This window comes from Balaenoptera acutorostrata, chromosome 1, assembly GCF_949987535.1.
Source record: "Balaenoptera acutorostrata chromosome 1, mBalAcu1.1, whole genome shotgun sequence".
Taxonomy (NCBI): Eukaryota; Metazoa; Chordata; class Mammalia; order Artiodactyla; family Balaenopteridae; genus Balaenoptera; species Balaenoptera acutorostrata.
Window position 1 is genome coordinate 106,172,601 of NC_080064.1, and position 27,606 is coordinate 106,200,206.

Sequence of the window (27,606 nt, forward strand, 5' to 3'; positions counted from 1 at the left end):
CATACAGATGGCCAAGAAGCACATGAAAAGATGCTCAACATCCCTAATTATTAGAGAAATGCAAATCAGAACTACAATGAGGTATCACCTCACACCAGTTAGAATGGGCATCATCAGAAAATCTACAAACAACAAATGCTGGAGAGGGTGTGGAGAAAAGGGAACCCTCTTGCACTGTTGGTGGGAATGTAAATTGGTACAGCCACTATGGAGAACAATATGGAGTTTCCTTAAAAAACTAAAAATAGATTTACCATATGACCCAGCAATCCCACTACTGGGCATATACCCAGAGAAAACCGTAATTCAAAAAGACACATGCACCCCAATGTTCATTGCAGCACTATTTACAATAGCCAGGTCATGGGAGCAACCTAAATGCCCATCAACAGACGAATGGATAAAGAAGATGTGGTACATATATACAATGGAATATTACTCAGCCATAAAAAGGAACGAAATTGAGTCATTTGTTGAGATGTGGATGGATCTAGAGACTGTCGTACAGAGTGAAGTAAGTCAGAAAGAGAAAAACAAATATCGTATATTAATGAATGTATGTGGAACCTAGAAAAATGGTACAGATGAACTGGTTTGCAGGGCAGAAGTTGAGACACAGATGTAGAGAACAAATGTATGGACACCACGGGGGGAAAACTGTGGTGGGGTGGGGATGGTGGTGTGTTGAATTGGGCGATTGGGATTGACATGTATACAGTGATGTGTATAAAATGGATGACTGATTAAAAAAAAAAAAAAGAGAAAAGGAGCATGCAGGTACCAGCTCCACATCTTTGATCTAATCGTGGCATTACAGGTAGATAGTTTCTAGTTTCTAGGCTAAGGTAGGAGATAATCATCTTGAATATTGATAATTACCTAGTTTTGTAGAAAAATACTTTTGTCTGTTTAACAAGTTATATATAAAATATCAGAATCCCGATGGGGATAGAAAAACATATGCCACGATAATTTTCTTTTCAGAAAATAGGAAAAAGAAAGGCATCTTATGGCATTCTTAGTACATATTCTAACCACCAAATAGATCAATAAGCGTTAAAGAAGGAATATTTATAGTACGGGAATTTTTTTGCTACTGGGAGTAGGCTGGGGTTACTGAGGCTGGAGAAGAACTACTTATCCTTGGAAGCCTTAACTAACTGTGAGAACCTGTTGATGTTGGGCAGAGTAAGACAGACAGGAAGCTATCGGAAAGCTCTTGGTGTTTACCTGCCCCCTCTGAAATAATTATTATTTTGTGTAAGAAAAGAGGACATTCTCAACTTCAGGCTTGGGTTGAAAGAAAGGCAGATGATATGACAGATTTGGGGATGTTAAGGAGATATTTCTGCCAATTATCAGCCTTTTAAAATGTTGCTTGCACTCTTAAAATGTTTGTATTGAGTATATACTAGGTGATATCAATTCATACATAATCTGTTTAATAACCCCCTGAGCTATGTCCCATTAATGCACTTCATGAATGAAACAAACTGTAGGATTTTTATCATTCTGACAATTGTATTTTTGGGCACCTGATAAAAATAAATTCATCATCACTTTGTTATATATTATCTATATTGCTCTGGTTGTTCATGTGATGATCTTGCTTCCTAACACAACGACTGGCTCCTTAAGGGAGGTGAGCACTGGCCTCGGGAGACCATAATCACGCTCTAAGGCTCCTCTGTCCACTGTCTGGCTGCACGGCTTGGGTAGATTGCTTAACCTGCCTGGGCCGCATTTGTAAAGCAAGGGAGTTGAAGAAGAGGCCCTTTAAAGTTCCTTCCCACTCTGTGCTCCATGGTATCACAGAGGGCAATCATTCTTGTTCAAGTTTACTCTTTTTCACAGCCCTGAACTCAGAGGACTTCCCCGTTATAGCTCTTGAACTGTTAAAGAAATCTGTTGTGCTTGTGTGCTTCCAAATCCTGGTGCTGAAAAACCAGCCTTTGGTTCTATGAAGAAGTAGCCCTTGAAAACGAAACTAGACATAAGATTGTAATAGTCAAAGACATCATCATCAATCATAGCCAAGTGACAGATTTCATTTTAATCCCTTAATAATGATTTTTCTCATCTTTACAGGTGACAAAATCAAAGTTCTTTACAGAACCTTTCTAAGTAAATATGCTACTTCACTGGGAAATATATTATTAGACCCTCATTAGAGTTTCATTTGCTGCTCCTGGAGAAAAGTGTTCTAGATTTCCCAGGATAAGTCAGAAGTTACTTATTATAAATAATAAATGCTATCAGGGGTCCAGCATTCAAGTTAATATATCAAACAGACACATAATCCTAACATATAAGTTTCAATCAGAATTAAAGATAGATTGCATGTACTAATGGACATTCCTTATATGTAAAGTTAAGCAGCTATTCTTCTAGCTGTTTCCATCATAATTGCACGAGGGCTCTGAGGTCATGTCACAAGGTACATATACTGTCATCTCCATGCTATTATCACATTTACATGCAAAGAACTCTAGTTTTCCCACAGAAGAATAACCTTTTTTTTTTTTATAAATTTATTTTATTTTTATTTATTTTTGGCTGTGTTGGGTCTTTGTTGCTGTGCGCGGGCCTTCTCTAGCTGCGGTGAGCGGGGGCTACTCTTCGTTGTAGTGCATGGGCTTCTCATTGTGGTGGCTTCTCTTGTTGCGGAGCACGGGCTCTAGGCACGCGGGCTTCAGTAGTCGTGGCTCGCGGGCTCTAGAGCGCAGGCTCAGTAGTTGTGGCGCACAGGCTTAGTTGCTCCGCAGCATGTGGGATCTTCCCGGACCAGGGCTCGAACCCGTGTCCCCTGCGTTGGCAGGCGGATTCTTAACCACTGTGCCACCAGGGAAGCCCAGAAGAATCACTTTTATGGGGTCAAGGTTTTAGGGGAAAGGCGTAAAAAAGACACATACAGTTTCTCTTTTTCCTCAGAAGCTTTCACAGTAGCGAGGTTTGGCCATGACTGTATGCTGATTGGGAGGCTTTATCTCTAGAAGGCCAAATGGGGGCCGAGGGAGGTGATGTGGGGATCGGAGGGAAGAATCGGGAGAGGAATGGGGTCAGAAGCCCTGGCCAGCCCTACAGAGAGTGCACGTATCCTCTAGATGTATAGTTTTGAGACCTGTAAGTAGCAGCAGTAGCTGACTTATAGATTATGGGTCCAAGAAAAGTGAGGGCACCCTATATCATGTTGAAAAACTTGATCTCAACCTGCAGGTCCAATACAGTAGCCACTACAACAGGCAGCTATTTAAATTGAAATTAATTAAAGTTAAATACAAGTTAAAATTCAGTTCCTCTGTCAACATTTCAAGTGCTCAATAGCCACATGTGACTACCGGCTATGGTCTTAACGCAGGTAGAGAACATTTCCATAACTGTAGCAAGTTCTATGGGACAGCATTGCTTGAGAGCCTAGATTATATGAGAAATCAACATTTAAAACTCTTGAAGTGTAATTATTACTAGGGAAGGATATATTCTATAGTGGTTAAGAGCACAGATTTTGTACCCAAACTTTCTAGACTCAAATCCTGGGTCCAAGCCTTGTTAGCACATGACCTCGGGCAAGTTACTAACCACTCTGAGCCTAAGTTTTCACATCTGTAAACTAAGGATGATGATGGTATAGCTTTTATAAGGTTGTTGTGAGGATTAAATGGGTTAATGTATGTAAAGCACTTATAATTGTTTCCAACACATGGCAAGTGCTATTTAAAGGCTACTTCTTAATATTATTAATTTCACGTTAAAACATACTTCTATAATTTAGTATTATTACCGGGGAATAGACACAAATAGATTCATGTGTCTGACCCTTTCTGTACCCATCTTTCCCCGTGAACCGAATCTTTTTGAGATAGGTGAGACACTCTCTTGTCAGCATGACTACATCTAGGACGAGGGGTGAAGTCTGCTCCTTACTTGTACAGCAGAATGTCAGCTGCCTGGAGTACTGGGTAGGTGAGCAGGCCCATGGTTCCATTCTGCTTCTCCTTGGCAGTCTTTGCCTGCGGCAGTGGAAAGAGAGGAGGGAAACACATCCGACATGAACCTAATTATAATGCTAAATTAGGAAATCTTTAAAGCAAGCAAGGGGTGATCTGAAGTAACAACATTCTATCTCAGTTCCTGTTAGTAACTCTGGCCATCTTCTGGCTGGCTTGTCTCCATGCTCCAGGCTTAGGCAGGAATAAGGTGAATCCGATTCCCCACTGCCCCTTGAAACGATCCTGCACTGCCACTATTTCTTTTTCATTTTATTAAAGTAAGGACATAAGATTTTCTAGGTTCCAAATCAGATAAATTCTAGATTTCACAGGGAAGGTCAGAAAATACCATGAAATTAAATTTCTATAAATTAACATTAGTTAACATCAAACTGTTTGTGGAAACTTCCCAGAAAGTCTCACACTCTGCTATTGACAAAACTGTAATGTTCCCTTAAAATCACATTAAAACAAAACAGAACAAAAACCCTAAAAATCATGGCATTAAAAACAATGAAACTGGGCTTCCCTGGTGGCGCAGTGGTTGAGACCCTGCCTGCCAATGCAGGGGACACGGGTTTGGGCCCGGGTCTGGGAGGATCCCACATGCCGCGGAGCAACTGGGCCCGTGAGCCACAATTACTGAGCCTGCGCGTCTGGAGCCTGTGCTCTGCAACAAGAGAGGCCGCGATAGTGAGAGGCCTGCGCACTGCAATGAAGAGTGGCCCCCCGCTTGCCACAACTAGAGAAAGCCCTCGCACAGAAACGAAGACCCAACACAGCCATAAATAAATTAATTAATTAATTAAAATTTTTTTAAAAAACAATGAAACTAAGAGAAAATTTCATCTAACCAATCCTAATTATCTGTCCTGAGAGTAAAGTGATCCAATAAACAGTACAGGTGGTATAAACCAAAATATTTCCTTAACAGGGAAGCTGATGGAAACACTGGAGGTGATATTAGAAATATTTAACAACTGGCGATCACTGGGTGCTGAATGTGAGCCCTAGTGATACTAAGTCCCTTGCTGCAGGGAATCTGGCTTTCTGAGCAGAGCTACTTATTAGCAGGGGCTACGGTGTGCAGTTCACTGGTAATAGCTTCTAAGGCCTAGGTATACCATATCCTGTAAAATGATAAATGGATATTTTGGTATATTTTGGTGTATAGATAGATAAGTTTTATTTGTTTAGTTAATATGAATCACTTCCCTGAAATTCAAAGATTCCTGAATGAAATGAACAACTCAATTTATAAATTCGCATGATTCTGAGGACCAAACTCACGTGCTCACAACGCGGGGTTCCCCAACCAAAATGCAGACACACCCTTTGAGACTGGGTCTGAAGACAACAGCTTCTCTCTTTAATCATCTTAATGTTCCATAATTTAGTTACCAATTTTTCTAGTTACTTCAAGTAGTTTCTGGCTTACAGCACTACTAATGCTATAGGCCGTTCATAGGAAATTTGAAAGTTTGACCATACAATTCCTTCAGTACACCTTATTAAAATGTTCATGATAAAGGCCAGTTTGCCATGATCATAGGGTAATTATAATAAAAATTTAATTTGGAAATGAGCAAATGGGAAAAGAACCCAGTCTTTAAAAATTGCTACTGTATTAGATTTATAGTCTTTTTATAGTAGAATACTGGACCTTGAAACTACAAAGGAAGTGGGGAGGTGTGGAGAGCTCTATTACTTATTGGATGCCTATTATGGGCCCCAGATGCCTCACATCTGTGCAATCTCATCAATCCTCCAAATAACCCTGACCTCTGCAGCCCTGACCCTACCCTTCCTCCCCACTGTTTTGTCCCTCACTGCCCCAGTCTAAACCAACCTAGGAGTTCTTAGCTCTTCCCATAGAACTGGAACCTTTCCCTCCTAAAACTTTTTACACTTTGTTTGTTAACTGTCTGTTCCCAAATAAACTATAAGCCTCATGAAAGGGGCTGCATCCATCCATCCTGGTGACTGCAATACCTCCAGCACTTAGCATGATATGAGACTAGCAGAAGGCATCACCAGTATTTGTTAATGAAGGAATGACCATAGAAGGCAGTATACCATGCTCTACGATTAAGACTGGCTTTGAAATCCATGTTTTCTCCAAAGATAAGAAATCACGGACTAGTAGAAGCCTTCTTCAGAATCATTCACTAGTAACGTGTTACCAGGAGGTCCTTAGACACTATTTTAAAGTGGGAGGGACTTCTCTGGTGGTGCAGTGGTTAGGAATCCACCTGCCAATGCAGGGAATACAGGTTCGATCCCTGGTCCAGGAAGATCCCACATGCCGCACGGAGCAACTAAGCCCGTGCGCCACAACTACTGAGCCCGCGAGCCACAATTACTGAGCCTAGGTGCCTAGAGCCCGTGCTCCACAAGAGAAGCCACCGCAATGAGAAACCCGCACACCACAACGAGGAGTAGCCCCTCCTTGCCCCAACTAGAGAAAGCCTGTGCGCAGCAACAAAGACCTAACACAGCCAAAAAAAAAAAAAAAATAATAAGTGGGAGCATTTCCCATTAAATCAGTTCTTATAAAAGGATTTCAGCATTCAGTGTTCAGCTTAGCATTACCATATTACGATAAAATGGGAAAGTCTTGTCCCAAACCAAAATACGGTAGACAACATTACAAAATTTTGTTTCTAACTCCTGGCAGGTAACGATTCTGCAGCATCACCAATACCTCCTATTTAGACACTGCCACATTAAAGCTCTGTCTGTTTCTCTCTGCAGCATATGTGAAGCCTTCTAAATAGGAAATCAAAGCCTTTTGAGGAAGTCAATGGCCCTGAAAATATGCTGGAAAGACACTTGATACTAATATGAGTGTTGACATAGTGGCGGGCCACCTACCCTCAGGTTATCCAATTGCAAAATACATGGGAGTAAAGTACTTTGAATTACCCAACTTATATTTCTCTGCTGAACTTCTTAGAAAAAGAACAGGCTTAATTCTTCTGTGGGTTTGAACTGTTGCTTGGACTCAACTTGTTTAAATATTAAATATAATATGTTGTCTCTTCTCTCCACAATGAAAACATTCTGGCCTTAATGCCAGTTAATTCCGGTGGAGGCAACTTCAGAGTCCAGTAATCCAGATATGGTGATCGTTTGTTAATTAGAACGTGGCACGTTCAAAGTCATTACCAAGTCTATGTAAAGGTCACTCAGGACCCACCATGCACAGATAAAATCAAATAATTAATAAGCTGGATATTTTCATCCAGTTTTTCAGTTGGAAAGAATCTTAGAGAACCCTCTTACTTTCCGTTTCATACCCTGAGGCGGTGAGGTTAAAGATGCTGGTCTAGCTAGCCACTAGAGTAACAGACCAGGGAGGCCAGTAAACTCAGGATTCCCAGAGCCTAACACAAAAATAAACAGAAAGAGGAAAAATAGCTGCATTGGGGACTGAACTTCTTTCTGTTTATTAATCAGATCACTGGCATTTACCTTCCACTGGTGTAAATGTTGTAATCGGGGTAGTCTGACCATGCAGGTAAGGATCCAACTTAATTGTGTGTGTTCAGACACCTGAAGAAATAAAATAGAATATTAACAAAGGTGGTCAATATCTTCTTGCATATAAGGCAAAACCAAACAGACAACAAGTATTACCTTGGCTAAAAATACCCCAAATGAGGGTAATTTAAAAAATTAAGGGGGCTAATTCATAATGCATAGAATTTTAGATGAAGAAGACATCTTCAAAACTACCCAATACCATTACTAGTCTAGTGTTTAAATCCTCTTCACAACATCCCTAGCAAGCAGCTGACAGTGAGAGGGTTTCATTATGTCCTGAGGCATCTATTTCAGCACAGGGCATCTAGTCAATATTTTATAATAACTTTGCATGGTGTATAATCTATAAAAATATTGCATCACTATGTTGTACACCTGAAACTAATATAATATTGTAAGTCAACTATATGTCAATTAAAAAAGCCAATGTAATTAAGACACACACATGCACACGCACACACTGGTCAAATCCTCTCTAAACGAATTCTAAATATATGAAAGCAGCTGTAATATTTTACATGTAAATGGCAAAGAAAGGTACTGGACTTAAAGACTGAGTCCTTTAGACCCAGAGGAATTTGAAATTTAGGAATCACTTTATCATCTGAAAGCATGTTTTTAGATAGTTTCTATTTCTTCCCTTTTTTTTTTAAGAAGAGGTTTAGTCAACAAGAAAATATAATCTTTTCCCAATTTGTTTTTGTTTTAACCAAATTCAATCAAGTCACCAAATCTGGCAACAATTGGGATGATTCTTGGGTCCAGGCCAGGTTCTAATTGGTGACCTAGAATTTAAGGCCTACGCATCCTGTTTCTGGACCCTGGGGATTCCGAGCCCTTCATCCATTGTGGCTTTTTGTGTGTGTGCCCATCTGATTTCCTTAAAAAGCAGAGGCTGTTGCCAGCTCTGAAAAGTGGCCCCAAATGTGTTCTTTGTGGGTTTTGCAAATGGAACATAAAGGAATGAAGCTGAATCAGCCCAGGCCTATTTTACTAGCAAGGAATCGCCATCTGGCATAAGATAATTTCTCGTTTTTTTCCCTCAAGTCATGGAGAGGGAAGAGCTGTTTTTCACATGTTTGACAAGGACTCGCTTTTAAAGTTTTGCAAGTCGCTGGGCTGAATCTGTCATCTTTCTTCCAAGAGGCATTTGGGGTTCATTGAGGGCAGTGACTTTGACAGCACTGTCCATGCAAATTGCTAACTGCTGCTGTAAACAAACAGCTATCAGACAGAAACAGTAACCCTGGATGGAAGCAAGAGGATTATAGTTGCTTCCAATCACCAAGCAAAACACATTCCCATTAGGACTAATAAAACAAGAGCTGTTTTTTGACATGAAGAAGTAGGAGAGATTTTCTTTTTTTCTTCTTTACTGAATTGGGGAAAGGAATAAAAACACAGAATATAACCATGGACATGTGGAAAGAGACAAGATGATTCCTTTCCTTCAACTAGGGCTCAAGAGCTCAGCTTTGGTGATATGCAAACAGCTACCATTATGTCTCCATGAAGTCAAGTATTTTCCAGTAGCTTTTTATTTGGCTATATGGAATGAAACTTATTGAATATTCTGCAGAGATCTTCCTGGTGTTTCCAAATAATGTGGCATTAATTAATTCAATTATCCTTATTTGGAAAAAGTAAGTAAAAGGTCAAAGGCAGTTAATTTTCGCAATTTATCTATAATATAATATTATAATTTATAATATAAATTAATATATCATTAATAATTACACAAGAAGGGTAGTATACTTTAGGATTTAGCTCTCTTAATTTATTCATATTCATGGCAACTGCTTGGAAAAGGTCAGATCTCTATCTGGAGAAAAGTGAAAATGGTATTAAATATAGTACGTTCTGCCTTATGTTGTGAAATCACAAACAAAATAACAATATAATCTGGTTTAGCCACAGAAAAACAAAAGCATGGAAAAATAAGGTGGTCTGTTGACCATCCACAAACAAGTCAGCAGTGATTTAAGATTTCTGACCTCCTAATTATAACAAGTAAAGACATATGTATTCTTCAGTTAACAGCAGTTTTGCCCATCTTGTTCACTGTTGTAAAACAAGAATCTGGCACACTGTAGGTGCTCAATAAATATCTGTTCAATGTATGAACAATAACAAAGGCTGCAGAAAGAATGGATAGGACCAAAAAGAATCCATTAGATTTAGCTACGGACTTGTTGGTGATCCAGGCAAAAGCAGTTTCAGGGGAGAGATTGGGATGAATGCTAAATCTATTATAGAAGGGTGGGTTGAAGCGTGACTAGGAGGCAGAATATGAAGGCAGACGTACAAGAAGTATAGCAGAGTGGATAAGAACTCTCTCTCTGAGCTTAGGCTACCAGATCTGAATGCTAGTTCTGCCACTCAGTAGCTGGGTAACCCTGTGTAAATGACTTAACCTCTCTTTGTCTCAGTTTCATCATTTATAAAATGAGATTAACAACAGTATCCACCTGACAGTGCTTAGTACAGTACCTAGCACACAGTAAGCACTCAATAAATGGTAGTTATTATGACTATAGATAACTTTTAGAAAGACTCTTTTAACTTTTTATTCTGAGATAATTATAGATTTGCATACAGTTGTAAGAAATAACACTGAGAGATCCAGTATACCCTTCACCCAGGTTCCCCCAGTGGCAACACCCTGCATAAATATAGTGCAATATCACAACCTGGAAATTGAATTTGATACAATCCATCCACCCTATTTAGGTTTCACCAGTTTTACATGTACTCATTGGGTGGGTGTATTTAGTTCAATGCAATTTTATCACATGTGTAAGACATTTCTTTTTTAAGAAGTATAGAAATGAAGGTAACTAGTAGGGATTAAGAATAAAAATTTTGGTTTGTTTTTTAAGGTGGGATAGACCTACATCTTCCACTGAAATAGGAGGAGGAGAAATAAATACAGATGAGGATCTATCTTGTGGGATAGGAGTGGAGAGCAGAAAGTGAGAGAACTTCAACTCTAATGGGTTCTGTTATCTCTGAAAACAGAAGACAGGGTGATTGGAAATAAATGGGGTAAGGAATATACTCAGTGGAATTGCTGGGTTTGAAAGGAAGGAATAAAAGATATTTTAGAATAGAGCTGTATAAGACTTGATGCTTTGCTGGTGTTTTTGTGAATGAAAGAGGACAATCATCTGTAAAATACACTCATGGGGAAACACTGGTATTCTTCAGGGTAGACTAAAATGTTCTGCCTAAATATTTAAAATTTTTAAAAATTTGCAGAAAAAATTAAATCAGTTGATTGTATCTTTCCTTTGGTCAGTAAGGATTTTTAATACGATCTAAAAAGTACTAAACATAAAGCAAAAATCTTGATAAATGAAACTACATTAAAATTAATGTAGTTAATTTTCTCTTTATCAAACACCACATTAAAAGAGGGAAAAATGGCAAGTCACAGAGTGGGAGGAGCTATCTGCAAACCTATACAGAATATACTGGTACACAGACTATATAAAGAATACCTACAAACTGATAAGAAAAAAGCAGATAACCTTATACAAATTGGCCAAATGCATTAAATGCAAATTAAAGTCATAATGTGATAACCACTACACCCTCACCAGAATGATTAAAATGAAAAACCCAAAATACTACCAAGTATGGCAAGGATATTGAGTAAACAGAACTCTTATACAGTGCTGTGGGAATGTAAATTGGTCCACCAACTTTGAAAACTGAGTGTACCCACTAATGCTCAGCATTCATATAACATATGACCTAGGTATTCCATTTCTAGGTATATACCTAACAGAGATGTTTACATATGTTCACAAAAATATCTGTGCAAGAGTATACTGTAACAGCCCCATATTGTAAGTAATCCAAACGTCCACCTACAGAGAATGTATAAATTGTGGTATATTCACTCAACGGAATACTACAGCAATGAGGAAGACTGAATTACATTTAACAACAGGAAAGAATCTCACAAACATAATGTTGAATGACAGAAGACAGACATAAAAGAGTATATACTAAATGGTTCAAATTATATTAAGTTTAAAAACAGGTTATCTTAGGGAAGGGATGTTTAGTGATTGGAAAGGGGCATAAAGGGCAATGCAAGTTACCCATGTAACTTGTACATGGGTGTGTTCAGTTTGTGAAAATAGGTAAAAGGCTTGTAAATCTAACTATGCTTGGCCTTGAATAAAAGTTAAAACATTTCTGGTGCTTAAAATAAGGTGGAGGGACTTCTGGAATAGCAGAGCAATAACCTCTGAAAATCTGTTCCTCCATAAAAGCAATGAGAACACAAGCAAAAATTGTCAAAGTCAACTTTTACAAAACTCTGGAAAATTAGCCAAAGGCTTACAATAATCTGAAGAGTACTTATTTAAGAAAAACATCCAAACCCCAGTAAAAACAGCGAGCTTTGTGGCATTTTCACTTGCCCGATTCCCATTAGCTTCTCCCCATGCCTGTGGTAGCCATGAAAACAGCAGCCTAGCAGCCACTGGAAGGGAATGTTAGGGTTTGGAGCTCCTCATAAAGATCCAGCCCCAGAGAATCATCACTACTCGACCTGTCTGACAGCTCTCCATTTGGAAAATGGGGAAAAGCCCCATTTGCAGAGCTGGCTATTATTTGACCTGATTAGAGCTCACTCAGTGGGAAAAGCCCTAGCCCTAGGACACTTTTCAAATATAATCATCAGCAATGATTTAATATTACAGCTGCCTGAGGTGCTGATACCAGTAGGAGAAAACAAGAGGCTGTCTAGAAAACTTAAGGAGAAAAGCCGGGAAATGATATGCTTATAGAGTACTTTGAAAAGACCTGACACATTCCTGGGCCTCCAGCAGGCCACAAGTATGTGCAGGGCTGTGCACACGTCCAGGAAAGATCTGAGAAGACCCTAATCTCTTACCTCTAGCTCACCCTGAGGCCCTGTGTAAGCCCCTCAGCAAAGGGTTGAAAACATAGGAACAAAGCATTCAGACATTTCCGCTCAATCACTATCTGAGTACTAAGCTAACCCAGCAGAGACTGCAGTGGCCACACATGACTATGAAGACAGACTTTACAGAATTGTTGCAGAAAAGTCACTAAGCAAACATAGCAACAACAAAAATGAACCCTAGGTGGGGGGTGGAGGGAAGATTTCACTAGTGAATTCCCATAAGCATTGAAAAAATTAATACCGATTCTTCACAATCTCTTCTAGAAAAATAAAAGACGAGGGCACACTTTCTTACTCATTCTAGGAGACATGTATTATACTGAAACCAAAACCAGGCAAAGACATCATAACAAAAATAACTATAGGCCAATGACATGAATATAGATGCAAAAACCCTCAACAAAATACTAGCAAATTAAATCCAGCAACATTATAAAGAATTACACAACATAATCAAATGGGATTTATTCCAGAAATGCAAGCTTGGTTTAACGTCCAAAAATCGATCAGTGTAGTACTACAGTAATTTAGAAAATGTATGGTATAAGGATAGAACATATAGATCAATGGAAAAGAAGTGAGAGTCCAGGAGTAAATCCTTACCTTTATGGTCAATTGGTTTTCAACAAAGACGCCAATACAATTCATTGGGGGAAAGAATAGTCTCTTCAAAAAATAATGCTAGGGCAACTGAACATCTACATGCATATATCTACAAGCAAAAGCATGATGTTGTAGCCCTACCTCTCACTACACATAAAACTTAACTCAAGATGGATCACAGACCTCAAATAACAGCCAAAACTATAAACTGCTTAGAAAAAAAATAGGAGTAGATTTTCATGACCTTGGTTAAGCAGTGATTTGTTAGTCCATATGACACCAATAGCACAAGCAACAAAAGGAAAAAACAGATAAACTGGTCTTCATCAAAATTTTAAAATGTTGTGTTTCAAAGGACACCATCAAGAAAGTGAAAGACTGTTCACAAAATAGGAGAAGTTACTTGCGTATCATGTCTGATGGGTAGCTGTATCCAGACTATGTAAAAAACTCATAAGTCAACAATGAAAAGACAGATAATCCATTTTAAAATGGCCAAAGGATTTGAAAAGACACTTCTTCAAAGAAGATATACAAATGACTAATAAGCACATGAAAAAATGCTCAACATCATTAGTCACTAGGAAATTGCAAATCAAAACCACATTGAAAAAAACAACACATTGAGATACCACTTTACACTCACTAGGATACTTAAAAAAAGACTGACAACAAAAAAATGTGGGGAAAGAAATGAAAAACTTGGAATCCTTATACAGATCTTCCTCAACTTACAATGGGGTTACTTCCTGATAAACCCATCATTGAGTTGAAAATATCCTAAGTTGAAAATGCATTTAATACATCTAATTAATACAACATCATAGCTTAGCCTAGCCTACCTTAAACATGCTCAAAACACTTACATTAGCTACAGTTGGGCAAAATTAGCACAAAGTCTGTTTTATAATAAAGTGTTGAACATCTCATGTAATTTATTGAATACTGTACTGAAAGCGAAAAACAGACTGGTTGTATGGGTACACAACTGTCATAAGTGTGTCTGTCAGTTGTTTGCCCTCGTAATCTTGTGGCTGACTGGGAGCTGTGGCTCGCCGCTGATGCCTAGCATCATGAGAGGGTATCAAACTGCGTATCGCTAGCCCAGGAAAATAAAAAAGAAAATTCAAAGTTCGAAGTACCGTTTCTGCTTTTTTATTGCTTTTGCACCATTGTAAAGTCGAAAAATCGTACGTTTGAACCATCCTAAGCCAGAGACCCTCTGTACATTGGTGGTAGAACTCTCATACAAAGTAGTGCAGCCACTTTCAAAACCCTTTAACAGTCCTTCAAAATGTTAAATATAGAGTCACCATATGACCCAGCAATCCCATTCCTAGATGTATACCAAGATAACCAAAAACATGTAACTATACAAAAACTTTACACACAAGTTCAGAGTAGCATTTTTCATGTGGAAAACATCTGGAAAAGTGGAAACAACCCAAATGTTCACTGACTCATCATGAATGAATGAACAAAATGTGGTCTAGCCATACAATGGAATACTACTCCACAATAAAAACAAATGAAGTACTGATAAATATTACAACACAGACAAACCTTGAAAACGTTATGTTAAGTGAAAGAAGCCAATCACAAAATGCACTTGTATGAAATGTTCAGAAAAGGCAAACCCATAGAAGACAAAGTGGATTGGAGGTTGCCATGGAGAGGGGAGAGGGGCAATGGGTACTGGGTTTCATCACGGAGTGATGAAAATGCTCTAAACTTGATTGTGGCGATGGATGCACAACTCTGTGAATATACTAAAGGTCATTAAATTGTACACTTTAAATGAGTGAATCGCATGGTATATGAATTTTATCTCAATAAGGCTGTTTAAAAAACTATGCAGGTGGAATTCATCACAACTGTTCTTTGATGCATCATCCATTAATTATTCCGTGGCAATGAAGATAATGTAGTTTGAGTAGTCCTGATTTTCTGATCTTTGGCATGATCTCCACTTTCCTCCACACAGGAATTTTTCTCCCCACAGGAATACATGGCCCTCAAATCAAAGCCAACTCCAGATCCTTTCAAAACGTGAGTGGGGAGAATGGGTTCTCATCAATGAAGAAAAAGATGCCAGAGCTGCTGCTGTGTTTGACGAGCCTCCCCTTCTCACTTAAGCCCACCCCATCAGGTTTCACCTCCACTGCTCCACTACAACCGTTCACCAGTCAGCAATGCTAATGGTTAAGATAAAGTTGTTATCTTACTTGATATATTAAACAGCATTTGATACAACTAATAATTACTTCTTCCACCTTGATTCACTTTCTTCACTTGGCTCCCCAGACACTGCATTATTGTAGTTTTTCTCCCAGTTTCAATACTTTTTCTTCTCAGTCTCTTTGTGTGGTTCCTTCTCTTCTCCCTGACCTCTTAATATTGCAGACACCCAGGTTTTAGTCCTTGTTTCTTTATTTACATTCTTTTTCACACTCACTCTCTTTGCAATTTCATCTCATCTCATGGCTTTAACTACAATCTGTGTAACTGATGACTTCTAAATGTATAACTCCAGCCAGACCTCTTTGCTGAACTCCAGATTCATATATCCAACTCTCCATTCAGCATATTTGTGTGGATATCCAATGTACATCTCAAACTCAGTCTACCCAGAACTGAGCTCCTGACCCTCCTTCCCAAACCTGCTCTACCACAGCTGTCCTTTCTGTTGGTGGCAACTCCACCCTTGCAGTTACTTAGGCAAAAACCTTGGAGTCATTCTTCACTCCTCTATTTCTCTCATACTCTATGCCTAATCCATCTGCAAATTTTGTTGCTTCTACCTTCAAAATATATTCAGAATCTCTTAGCACTTTCACCTCTTCTGCTGCTACCACTCTGGTCTGAGGCACGATCAACTTTCACCTGGATTGCTAACTGGTCTCCCTGCTTCCAACCTAGCTACAATGCGGTCTATTCTTAACAATAGCCGAAGTGACCCTTTTAAAACATAGATTGTGTCACTTCTCTACTCCAAATCCTGCACTTCCCATTTCCTCAGAGTAAATGCCGAAGTCCTTACAATGGCCTGTCATGATCATCTCCTCCCTTTCAACGCTGTGACATCTGGATTCCAATCCTCCTCCTCACCAGCTTTGTTCCCTCCTCTCCAGAAATGCTGACTTCCTTGTGTTCCCTGAATACACCAGGCATACTCCCACCTTAGGGGCTTTGCACTGACTCTTTTCTCTGATAGGAATTCTCTTCCCCCAGATATTCACCTCACTAACTCCCTCACATTAAGTCTTTGCTCTAATATTATCTTATCAAGGGGGTTCACCAAGCCACGCTATTTAAAATAGCAACATGTTTCCCTCAATGCCACTCCCAATTCCCCTTAATCTTTTTCTATATAACCTATCACCTTCTAGTATACTTTATGTTTGGCTTATTCATTATAGTTATTATTTATGTTGTGTTACCCCAACAGAATGTAGGTACTATGGTGGCAAAGATTTTTGTCTGTTTTCTTCACTGATGTAACATGAGTACCTAACACGGGACCTAGGACATGGTAAGTGCCCAATAAATATTTATTAAATGAATGCATGAATGAAATTAAAGGTTTGTTAATAGGGTGATGTCTAAATAAAGTGTGGCATATTTATATAATGGCACACTATACAACAAATAGAAGAAATGAACTAGATTTAGATGTATGAACGTGAGATCACAAAAGCATACCGCTGTGTGAAAAAAGAAAATTGCAGAAAGGTTCTACAATACGGCACCACTTGTATCATTTTTTTTTTTAACCACACAATTAAAAATATTATATTTACTCATTGGATTACACATGAAAACAAGTGTGAAAAATTGGCTAGATTGATATAGGCCAAGTCCAAGATTTGGTTGCCTGGGGATAGAGAAAAGGGATGTAGGGAGGAGGGGTGAAAGGAGTAGGCAAGGAGAGAATTAAAGGGTCCTTCAACTTTATTTGTTTAATATAGGAAGTCAAGCAAATATGACAAAATGTCAACAATATTCATCCTTGGTGTTGGGAACATGAATGTCTGTTATATTATCCCCTGTGTTTTGCTGAATTTAAATTTTTTTCAGAAAAATTTAATTAACAAGGAGAGTACAGGATAGCATGATTCAAAAAAAATACAGCTGCTAGGTATCAATCAAAGCCATTCAAGCAATTAGCTGATTCAGTAAATCTTAGATCAAATGTCTAAGTGCCCCTTAGGATTTTACTACTTCCTATATAAATGTTATCTTCCCAGGAATCAGGTACTATAAGTTTTGGTTAGGACACCCGGAAGACTATTCAGACTCACAAATTCCCATTTATCATTTCCTCTTGGAAACTAGCAATTTCATGCTGAGTTATTTTTATTAGACTCTTATCATCCTCATCACAAATCCCCTTAACAGGAACCTTGTTTGGGGATCAATTTAAATTAAAAGAACTCTGTTATCAATGATAAACTCTCACTCACTCTCTTCAACTGGTCTGCCTCCCGTCAGTATTTATGTTTGCCAATGAATATCTATCTGTACACATTTGGATTCTTCTATGCTTTTTTCTTAGTCCAATACTTCCAAAGCTAAATAAGTAGCTTCTATAAGCCTGCTCCAGACTTAAAAGTCACCTCCGTCTAAGTCCTATTGCTTAGTGTGTATATGTGTGTGTATGTGTATACATATGTACCTCTTTACCTATAGCAGTGTATTAGTCAGCTTTTTCTAGGCTATGCTGGGTAACAACCCTAAATAAGCGGCCCACAGCAATCGTTTCTTTCTCATTCACATCACATATTAGTAGCTGTAGGCTGGCTTTTCCTTTGCTTTACATACCTTCTCATTCCAGGACACAAACTGAAGGAGTTAGAAGGAAGGAAGAGCAAGAGAGAACAAACATGGAATGACTTGTAAACATCCTGCTTGGGCATGGTGTATAACATGCTCACTCACTTTCCATTGGCTAAAGCAAGTCATGTGGACGAGCCCAACATGAGTGGAGTAGGAACAGATGCTTCTCCTATCGAAGGCACTGTCAGTCATGCGGCAATGGATGAGGACATATAATCCTCATACATATGGGTTAGCAAACTGCTGCTCACAGGCCAAATCTGACCTGTGGATTGTTTTTATTCAGCCCATGGGTTAAGAATGGTTTTTACATTTTTAAAGGGTAGTCAAATATAAAAAAAGAGAAGAAGGAGAAGGAAAAAGAATAGGAAGAGGAGAAGAGGTGGTGGTGAAGAGGGTGGTGACAGCACCTGTGGCCTGCAAAGCATAAACTATTTACTATCTATGCTCTTGCAGAAAAAGTTTGCTGATCATTATTCTTACAGGAAATGAACATGAATAATTAGGAATGATAACAATCTACCATAAACATGCACCCCCCGCCCCCCAGCAATTCCTACCTTGAGGAAGAATAAGAGAGCTATCCTGTAGAGGACATGATGGCAGACAGTTTATTGTTGTTTTTATAAAATTTATCTCTTGAGTAAATTTTATGTTAAATTTTCATGTGGGTATATATGATAGCCCCCAAAACTTAGGTCCTAAAAAATAATGAAGATTTTGGGGACTACATTAAATTAAATACTTTTGTTCATCAAAGGACATAATCAACAAAGTGAAAAGGCAACCTGTGAAGTGGGAGAAAATAAAGAACTAACTACCACAACTCAACAACAACAACAACAAAAACAACCTGATTAAAAAATGGGCAAAGGACTTGAAGAGTCATTTCTCCAAGGAAGTTATACAAATGGTCAACAAGCATATGAAAAGATGCTCAACATCACTAGTCATTAGGGAAATGCAAATTAAAACTATAAAATGAGATATTGCCTCATATCCATTAGGAAGGCTACTATTACAAAAACCCCACAAAACCCAAGAAAATCCACACACACAAAAAAGAAAATAACAACTGTTGATGAGGATGGAGAAACTGGAACCCTTGTGCACTGTTGGTCAGAACGTAAAACGGTCCAACTGCTATGGAAAACAGTATGGTGATTCCTAAAAAAATAAAAATAGAATTACCAGGTGATCCAGCAATATCACTTCTGGGTTTATACACAAAAGAAACAACAAGAATTCACTGTATAGCACAGGGAACTATATTCAATATCCTGTAATAAACTATAATGGAAAAGAATTAATATAATCGAATCACTTTGCTGTACACCTGAAACTAACACAATAGTGTAAATCAACTATACTTTGACTAAAAAAAAAAGAAAAGAATCCAAAGCAGGATCTTAAAGAGCTATTTGTATACTCATGTTCACAACAGCATTATTAAACATAGCCAAAGGGGGGAAGCAACCCAAATATCCATTGACAGATGAATGAATGGATAAACAAAATGTGATATATACACACAATGGAATATTATTCAGCTTTAAAAGAAAGGCAATTAAGACACATGCTATAGCACAGATGAACCTTGAGGACAGTATGTTAGGTGAAATGAGCCCAGTCACAAAAAGACAAATACTGTATGATTTTACTTATATGAATTATCTAGAACAGTCAGACTCATAGAGACAGAAAGCAGAATGGTGGTTGCCAGCGTCTGGAGGTTGGGGGGAGGGGAGGAAATCACTGTTTAATGGGTACAGAATTTCAGTTTTGCAAGATGAAACAGTTCTGGAGATTGGTTGCACAGTAACATGAATATATTTAACACTACTGAATTGTACACTTAAAAATGGTTAAGATGGTACATTTTATATTCATGTATTTTACCTCAGTTTTTTAAAAAAGTCTGTGTAAAGAAAAAATATAAACATATATCTAATGTTGGGAAAAAGTAGTTAATTTTATGTTATGTGAATTTCATCCCAAATTATTTTAAAAATTCAAGTGGAGGGGCTGGTTAGAGGTAAAAAGGAAAGATCTGGTTTCAGATATGTTGAAATTGAGATTTTGGAAAGATATCCAGAGAGAGAAGTCTAGAAGATTGCTAGAAACACAAAAAACTAGGAAGTAAAGGTCAGGGATAGAGACAAGATTTGAGAGAAAATGGCTGAAAGTTATAGAAGTAGATGAGACTTCAAGAGGGCAGAATATACATATATATAGAATAGATCTATCTATGTATCTATCTATCTGTCTATCTACCTATCTATCTACCTACCTACCTACCTACCTACCTCAGGACAGAATTCTGGAGATTAAAGAGGAGTCAATAAAGGAAATAAATGAACTATCAGAGTAGGAGAAAAATGAAGTTACTGCTGTAACATTGGAGTCAAGAGAAAATTTTAAAAGGAATGAGCAGTTAATATATCAATGAATCAGAGTAGTAAAGAAGTATAAGAAGAAAAGACTAAGCACAGGTAAATTAGAGGTCACATTGTGCTTCATTTAAAAAAAAAAAAAAACCCACAACCCTGGGTTGTGTTCTTTATCCTGTAGTATATAACAAATAAGTACAAAATATGTTTGTAAAAGATGTCTCTCCCTACATATATTTGTTGTTGTTTTGATTTGGATAAATAATGTTTAAACAAGGAAAAACATGAACTAAAATATCATCTAAAAACAAACAAAAATGATGAAAGTCTTATATCATAAGATGATTTTCATATTCTTATTTTAAACTCTTTTTAACTCTTGACTAAAATTCCCTAAAATTCTTGGCAGTAAAGATCCCTTCAGTCTAATTCAAAGCACTATCCTCGGCAAAGCTGCTCTCTTTTTAAAAAATTAATTTATTAATTTATTTTTATTTTTGGCTGCGTTGGGTCTTCGTTGCTGTGCACGGGCTTTCTCTAGTTGTGGCGAGTGGGGGCTACTCTTCGTTGTGGTGCACGGGCTTCTCATTGCGGTGGCTTCTCTTGTTGTGGAGCACTGCTCTAGGTGCGCAGGCTTCAGTAGTTGTGGCACACGGGCTTAGTAGTTGTGGCGCACGGGCTTAGTTGCTCCGTGGCATGTGGGATCTTCCCGGACCAGGGCTCAAACCCCTGTCCTCTGCATTGGCAGGCAGATTCTTAACCACTGTGCCACCAGGGAAGTCCCAGAGCTACTCTCTTTTAATACTTTCCTTGGAGTGGGGTCAACAGTTGCAACACTTGGTTTCATGGGGCTTTTTGCTGGTTTTACAAGAAGTTTAGGGAACATGTTACAACAGCAAATAAAATAATTAGTTTACTGACTAAACTTGTGAGCAGGTTGTTTCTTGGTTTCATTGTGAATGAGTGACTCAAAGCTCAGATGAAATATTTATGCCATATTTATTTTGCCTTTGTCATTTTAAATATTTGAATAACAACTATATTGAACTGCTTGTAGTGTTCTCACACAGTTCTGTGGGTTCTTCTTTTCTTTTGACTTATATATCCTAAGTGCCTACTCATTAAAAAAATTTTTTTAATACTAAATCAACTTTAGTGAGGCATAATGTACAAACAATAAGATGGACCCATTTTAGCTGCTCAGTCCGAGGAGTTCTGCCAAATCTATACATGTGTAACCATCGCACCAGTCAAGATATAGAACAGTTCAATGTCCCCCAAAAGTTCCTTCACACAGCTTTGTGGTTAATTTCTCACCCTTCCCTCATCCCTGCTCCTGGAAACCACTGATCTGTTTTTTGTTATTATGGATTAGTTCTGCCTGTTCTAGAATATCATATAAATGTTAGTACATAATATGAATTCTTCTGTCCTTGGCTTCTTCCAGCATAATGTTTCTGCTATTCCTTCATGTTGTTACAGACTCCTTTTCACTGTTTAATAATATTCCATTGATTGAATATTCTACAATTATTTATTCATTCATTGATGGACGTTTGGGTTGTTTTTAGTTTGGAACTATTGTGAGCAAAAACACTATGAACATTTACGTACAAGTCATTTTGCAGACAATGTTTGCATTTCTCTTTGGTAAATACCTAGGAGTGAAATTGCTGTGTCACTTGGTAAGTATATGTTTAATTTTATAAGAAATTGTCATTTTATACTCTTAACAGCAATGTATGAGTTCATGTTGCTCCACATTCTTACCAAAACTTAGCACTATCAGTATTTTTGATTTTAGTCATTCGAGTGGGTAAAATGGTTTTCAGAAAAAGAGTCATGTATTTGGAAATTAAAACACATATTTCTAAATAAATCACAGATCAAACAAGAAATAATAGAAATTAGAAATCATTTACAAATGAGTTATAGTGAAAATACTACATATCACAACTTTGTAGATGCTGATAAAACAGTACTTAGAAGGAAATGAGTATTTATAATTATATTAGAAAAGAAGAATGGCTAAAAATTAATGAGGTCCACTTAAGAAGTTAGAAAAATAACAACAAAGTAATTTCAAAGAAAACAGAAGCAAGAGAGGAAACAATGAAACTAATGAAATAGAAAAGAAAGATATGATAGAGAGGCTCACAAAACCAAAAATGCAAATTAAAACGAGATAGCATATTCTATCCTTTATAATGGCAAAAATAAAATGTCTAATTATACCAAATATTGCCATAGACCAAAAGGAACTCTTCACTTGTCGGGAATGTAAATTGGAATACCAATTTGGAGAGCAATCTAGCAATATCCACTAACACTGATGATATATATACATGTCATATATCCTCATGATTCCACTCTTATGTATGTACACCTACAAAAGCCTTTCAGATGTACACAAAAAGCATATAGAAGTATGCCCACTGTAGTATTATTTGCAGTAACAAACAGTTGGAAAAAATCTAAATATCCTTTGCCAGGAAAATAGATAAATAAATTGTGATAGAGCCAGACAATGGAATATTGTAGAGCAGTCAAAATGAATAAATCTCGAACACATAACTAATGTTGCACACAAAAATATAGATGCAGGAAGATATGTGCAGCATGAGGCTATTTACATAAAGTTTTAAAACATACAAAATAAATGATATGGATCGTTATGGCCAAATTATATGCAATACAAATATAAACACGTACATGGGAATGATGAGCATTAAATTCAGTATAGTGGTTACCTCTGGGGAGGCAGGAAACAGAATGGGATTAGAGAGAGCTAAACAAAGTTTCGACTGTACTTGTAATGTTTGATAGACACATATACACTATTGACACTATGCATAAAACAGATAACTAATGAGAACCTACTGTAGAGCACAGGGAACTCTACTCAGTGCTCTGTGTTGACCTAAATGGGAAGGAAATCCAAAAAAGAGGGGATATATGTATATGTATAGCTGATTCACTTTCCTATACAGTAGAAACTAACACAACATTGTAAAGCAACTGTACTCCAATAAAAATTAATTTTAAAAAACCCTAGAAACTACATGCAGCAAGTATGCCAAAAGGTTAGCATTTCAAAAAGCAGCCATTCACCTTCATACTTTTCTGAATGTCTGAAATATTTCTTAAAAAGTCCTGAAAAACCTTTGATAACAAACGCCTGTGAAAATATTTTGTTATTGAGTATAAAGAGAGGCACTGCCATTAATCTGATCTCCACCTTCCAAATCCACTCTACCCTTAAACAAATCAAGGAGCCTGGGGTGGGGACAGTATGTGTGTGGTGATGTAGGGGGAGAGAGAAAGTTAACATCTGCCAGGAATTACACATCATATTATTTAAATATCCCTATTATAGACATTAAAAAGGGGGTTCTGAGAGCTTCAGTAACTTGCCCAGTGTCACTACAAGAAGAGATCACGGGGGCTTCCCTGGTGGTGCAGGGGTTGAGAGTCTGCCTGCCAATGCAGGGGACACGGGTTCGAGCCCTGGTCTGGGAGGATCCCACATGCCGCGGAGCGACTAGGCCCGTGAGCCACAATTGCTGAGCCTGCGCGTCAGGAGCCTGTGCTCCGCAGCGGGGGAGGCCGCGACAGTGAGAGGCCCGCGCACCGCGATGAAGAGTGGACCCCGCTTGCCTCAACTAGAGAAAGACCTCGCACAGAAACGAAGACCCAACACAGCCATAAATTAATTAATTAATTAATTTTAAAAATTAAAAAAAAAAATGGTACCCATTCTCACAATTTAAAAAAAAAAAAAAAAGAAGAGATCACAGTGAGATTCAAACTATACCTGGCTTCAAAGCCCATACTCTTTCCACTACCGCCCTGATAGTAAAAAATAACTCTTCTTGGAAGTGTCATTAAGATATGACCTAACCCTGTAGTCCAGGATGCAAGCAGCACAAATACTACAGCTTCTCATCAAGTCACACATGAGTATAGATCTAGGCAAGGAAGTGGTACTAGTGGAAACTTTTTAGAGAAGGAAATAACATGAGGAGTTTGAGTTATATAATAATTTTCCTAACTTCTCTTTATTATTTATGCCATGGGCCATTTAGAACTTTTGTCTCTCCCTGGAAACTTTGGAAGTGACACCAATTTTACAAACAGATTCCTCAAGACCATTAACCTATATAGAGGTTTGTTTGCTTCCTTCCTATTATGAGTTGAATGTACACCTGTTGTTGGTAGCCTAACAACTTGAGAGTTTAACAAATACAAATATGTACTCAAATATGCTTCCAAAATTACTAGGATAAGTGAAAACACAAAAGATTCTCTGTCCTAGTTTAGGCTTTGGCTTTTTCCCTCTAAGATAAGGGACAATGAATGGGTCAGGTACAACTTTTGTTTGTATTCAGTGAGCCAAGATTCACGTAGTCAGTTCCTTTGGCCCTTATTCAGAAATTGGTTCCTCCATAGCCCCCTTTCCTTTATTATTATTATTGATTCTAGTTTCCTGGGAAACAAAACCTACCTCTAATTAGAGAATGAGGCCACATTCCAAAGCTGCAGATTCCATTCTTCTCCCTCGACTCTTCCCTGGACTGTTTTGGACCCTCTGTAACATGATGTCTGATGGTCGAAACTGTCCTTTTCTCCCAGCCTTGGCAGAAAGCCAGTGCCTAAAGCTATGAACTCCAGCTTTTATCTTCCATCTGCAGGGTGATTCAATCCCAAGCAAAGTAACAACTAAAGATGTGGAAACATGCACCTCAGAGGCAGCTGTGGGAATCAGATTGGATCTGCACTCGGGCCTGCTAGAAATAAGAGACCACTGACTTTGGCATTGGCATGGAAACCTCTGCCAAGCCCACACATAGGCAGGCGATCCCTCTCCCTCCCACTCTCTCTCTCTCACTCACACACACACACACATGCGCGCGCGCACACACACACACATATACATGCGCACGCGCACACACACACCTTTCAGAGGAGAGGCTCTGTAAAATTCCCCACATATGGCAAACATATTGTAGGGGAAGCACCATGACTAGAGGCCGGTGGGAAAGAAAGAAAAAGAAAATAATAAGAAAAATCTTCAATAAGTCTAAATCGTTCCAGTCAGACCGCTGAGAAAGAATGCAAGGGACTGGAGATAAAAATTATTGGTAAAATCAGCATTATAACATAGCTAAACTCTTTCCCTATTTCAGATAATTACTAGAACTTACTCTGGTGTCCAACAATGGCACCTGGGGAACTAGTCTTTATATTTATCTGTAAGTACTTTGCTTAACACAATGGATATACATGAAAAGAGCCCTTACATAATATAAAAAATATTTTTCTCTAACTCACAATTTCAAAAATTCTTCATTTTACTTGGAAATAATTGTCTGTGAGGAGATGCAGTTATAACTAATTTTAACTGGTATTGGCTCCCAACACTTTAATTCTAATTATTTTCTAAATTCCTATCATATTCAATGATCAACTAAATGCTTAAACATACTGCAAAATTCTCAATATAAACTAACAAAAAAAACCTTGTTAAAATTACACATATAATCTCTAATTTATGTTTTATAAGTTAAGAATTAATTTATCAAATTTTCTCAAAATAAAACCAGAAGAGGGTCTTCCCTGGTGGCGCAGTGGTTAGGAATCTGCCTGCCAATGCAGGGGACACAGGTTTGAGCCCTGGTCTGGGAAGATCCCACATGCCGCGGAGCAACTAAGCCCATGCATCTAGAGCCCGTGCTCCACAAGAAAAGCCACTGCAATGAGAAGCCCGCGCACCGCAACAAAGAGTAGCCCCCGCTCGCCGCAACTAGAGAAAGCCCACATGCAGCAACGAAGACCCAACGCAGCCAAAAATAAATAAATAAAATAAATAAATTTATAAAAACAAACAAATAAAAAACCCAGAAGAAAATACTCTAACTTCTGCTTTAAAGAATTATTGGTAAAAGTTAATCAGATCATTTGAACACAAAATAACCTGTGATAAAAGTGGTGGAGTGGAAGAAACACGGACCTGATGTTCTCAGGGGCCTCATGCTTGAAGGGCTTTCTAGAAACTGAGTTTAAATTTTTACCTTGAGTGTAGGAGAGAGGTGCTGATGTATTTTAAGTAGAAAGATGACCATGGCTACAATGTGGGGAATGGACCATCGATTTGTGAGACTGAAGCAGGAGTGAGAGGGTAATTTAGTAGTCCAGGGTCTTCAGGTCAGCTCTGGCTCTGCACTGCCCCTCTGCCATCAGCTCTTGAGGCAAAGGCACGGTGGGAGACAGAAAAATGTTCTCTCCCCATGAGTACAGATCTTCCTCAACTTACAATGGGGTTACGTCTTGATAAACACATGGTTAAGCTGAAAATATTCTAAGTTGAAAATGCATATAATACACCTAACCTACGGAACATCATAGCTCCACCGTGCTCAGAACACTTACATTAGCCCTATAGTTGGGCAAAATCATCCAGCACAAAGCCTATATTATAATAAAGTGTTGAATATCTCATGTAATTTATTGAATACTGTACTGAAAGTGAAAAACAGAATGGTTGTAAGTGTCTCGGTTGTTTACCTTTGTGATCTCACGGCTGACCTGGAGCTGCAGCTCCCTGCTGCTGCCCAGTACCACAAGAGAATATCGTACTACATATCGCCAGCCTGGAAAAAGATCAACATCCAAAATTCAAAGTACAGTTTCTACTGAATGCATATTGCTTTCAAACCATCATAAGTTGAACCACTGTAAGTCAGAAACTGTCTATATAGCTTCCAAAAGTAGTGCCTTAGGAACAAAAAAGAGTCCTGGATTTGCCACCTACAAGCTGTTATGACCTCAGGTAGCTAATTAAGAAGATATTATTAAGCATTTACTAAGTACCAGGCACCTCTCAGAGATTTTCTAATTACTTAATCTCTTTATACCTTAATTTATTCATCTGTGAAAGAACAGTAATGCCTAACTCATGCACCGTTCTGAAGATTAAAAGAGAGGTCATATACATGAAACGGCTGGTAAATCTTTAAAGATGCTCTATTTTCTTTTCAATCCCCCTCTACTGAAAACTCCACAGGTTGATAAAGACAGTTGTTAATTAATTGACTTTTGGATAGCAAAACATAAAATACAAACACCATGATGATTCTTTCACCTACGTGGCAAATATGGGGCCAGGTCTTTAAAATAATAATTGTTTCAAGGCGACTAGCTTAGTTAATTATACTTCTACTTGAGAGTGGTCCTAAGAAGCAAAAGCCAATACATGCCTTCACAGTTTCAAGATAAAGCATCAGGAAGAACTTCCCATCAT

General features: G+C 38.1%; 1 protein-coding gene across 3 annotated transcripts in view; it reads right to left on the bottom strand.

The window, feature by feature from the left end:
* WARS2 (tryptophanyl tRNA synthetase 2, mitochondrial) overlaps window positions 1-27,606 on the bottom strand; it is an 87,415-nt gene that overhangs the window by 14,035 nt on the left and 45,774 nt on the right. For 2 of the 3 annotated variants that reach the window (XM_007169308.3, XM_057527862.1), the window contains 2 exons: window positions 7,464-7,544; window positions 3,925-4,010 (listed from right to left, as the gene is read on the bottom strand). In XM_007169308.3, coding sequence (XP_007169370.2) covers window positions 3,925-4,010; window positions 7,464-7,544 — 167 coding nt within the window. The remainder of the gene's footprint in view (window positions 1-3,924; window positions 4,011-7,463; window positions 7,545-27,606) is intronic. The other variant, XM_057527864.1, reaches the window with a different exon arrangement.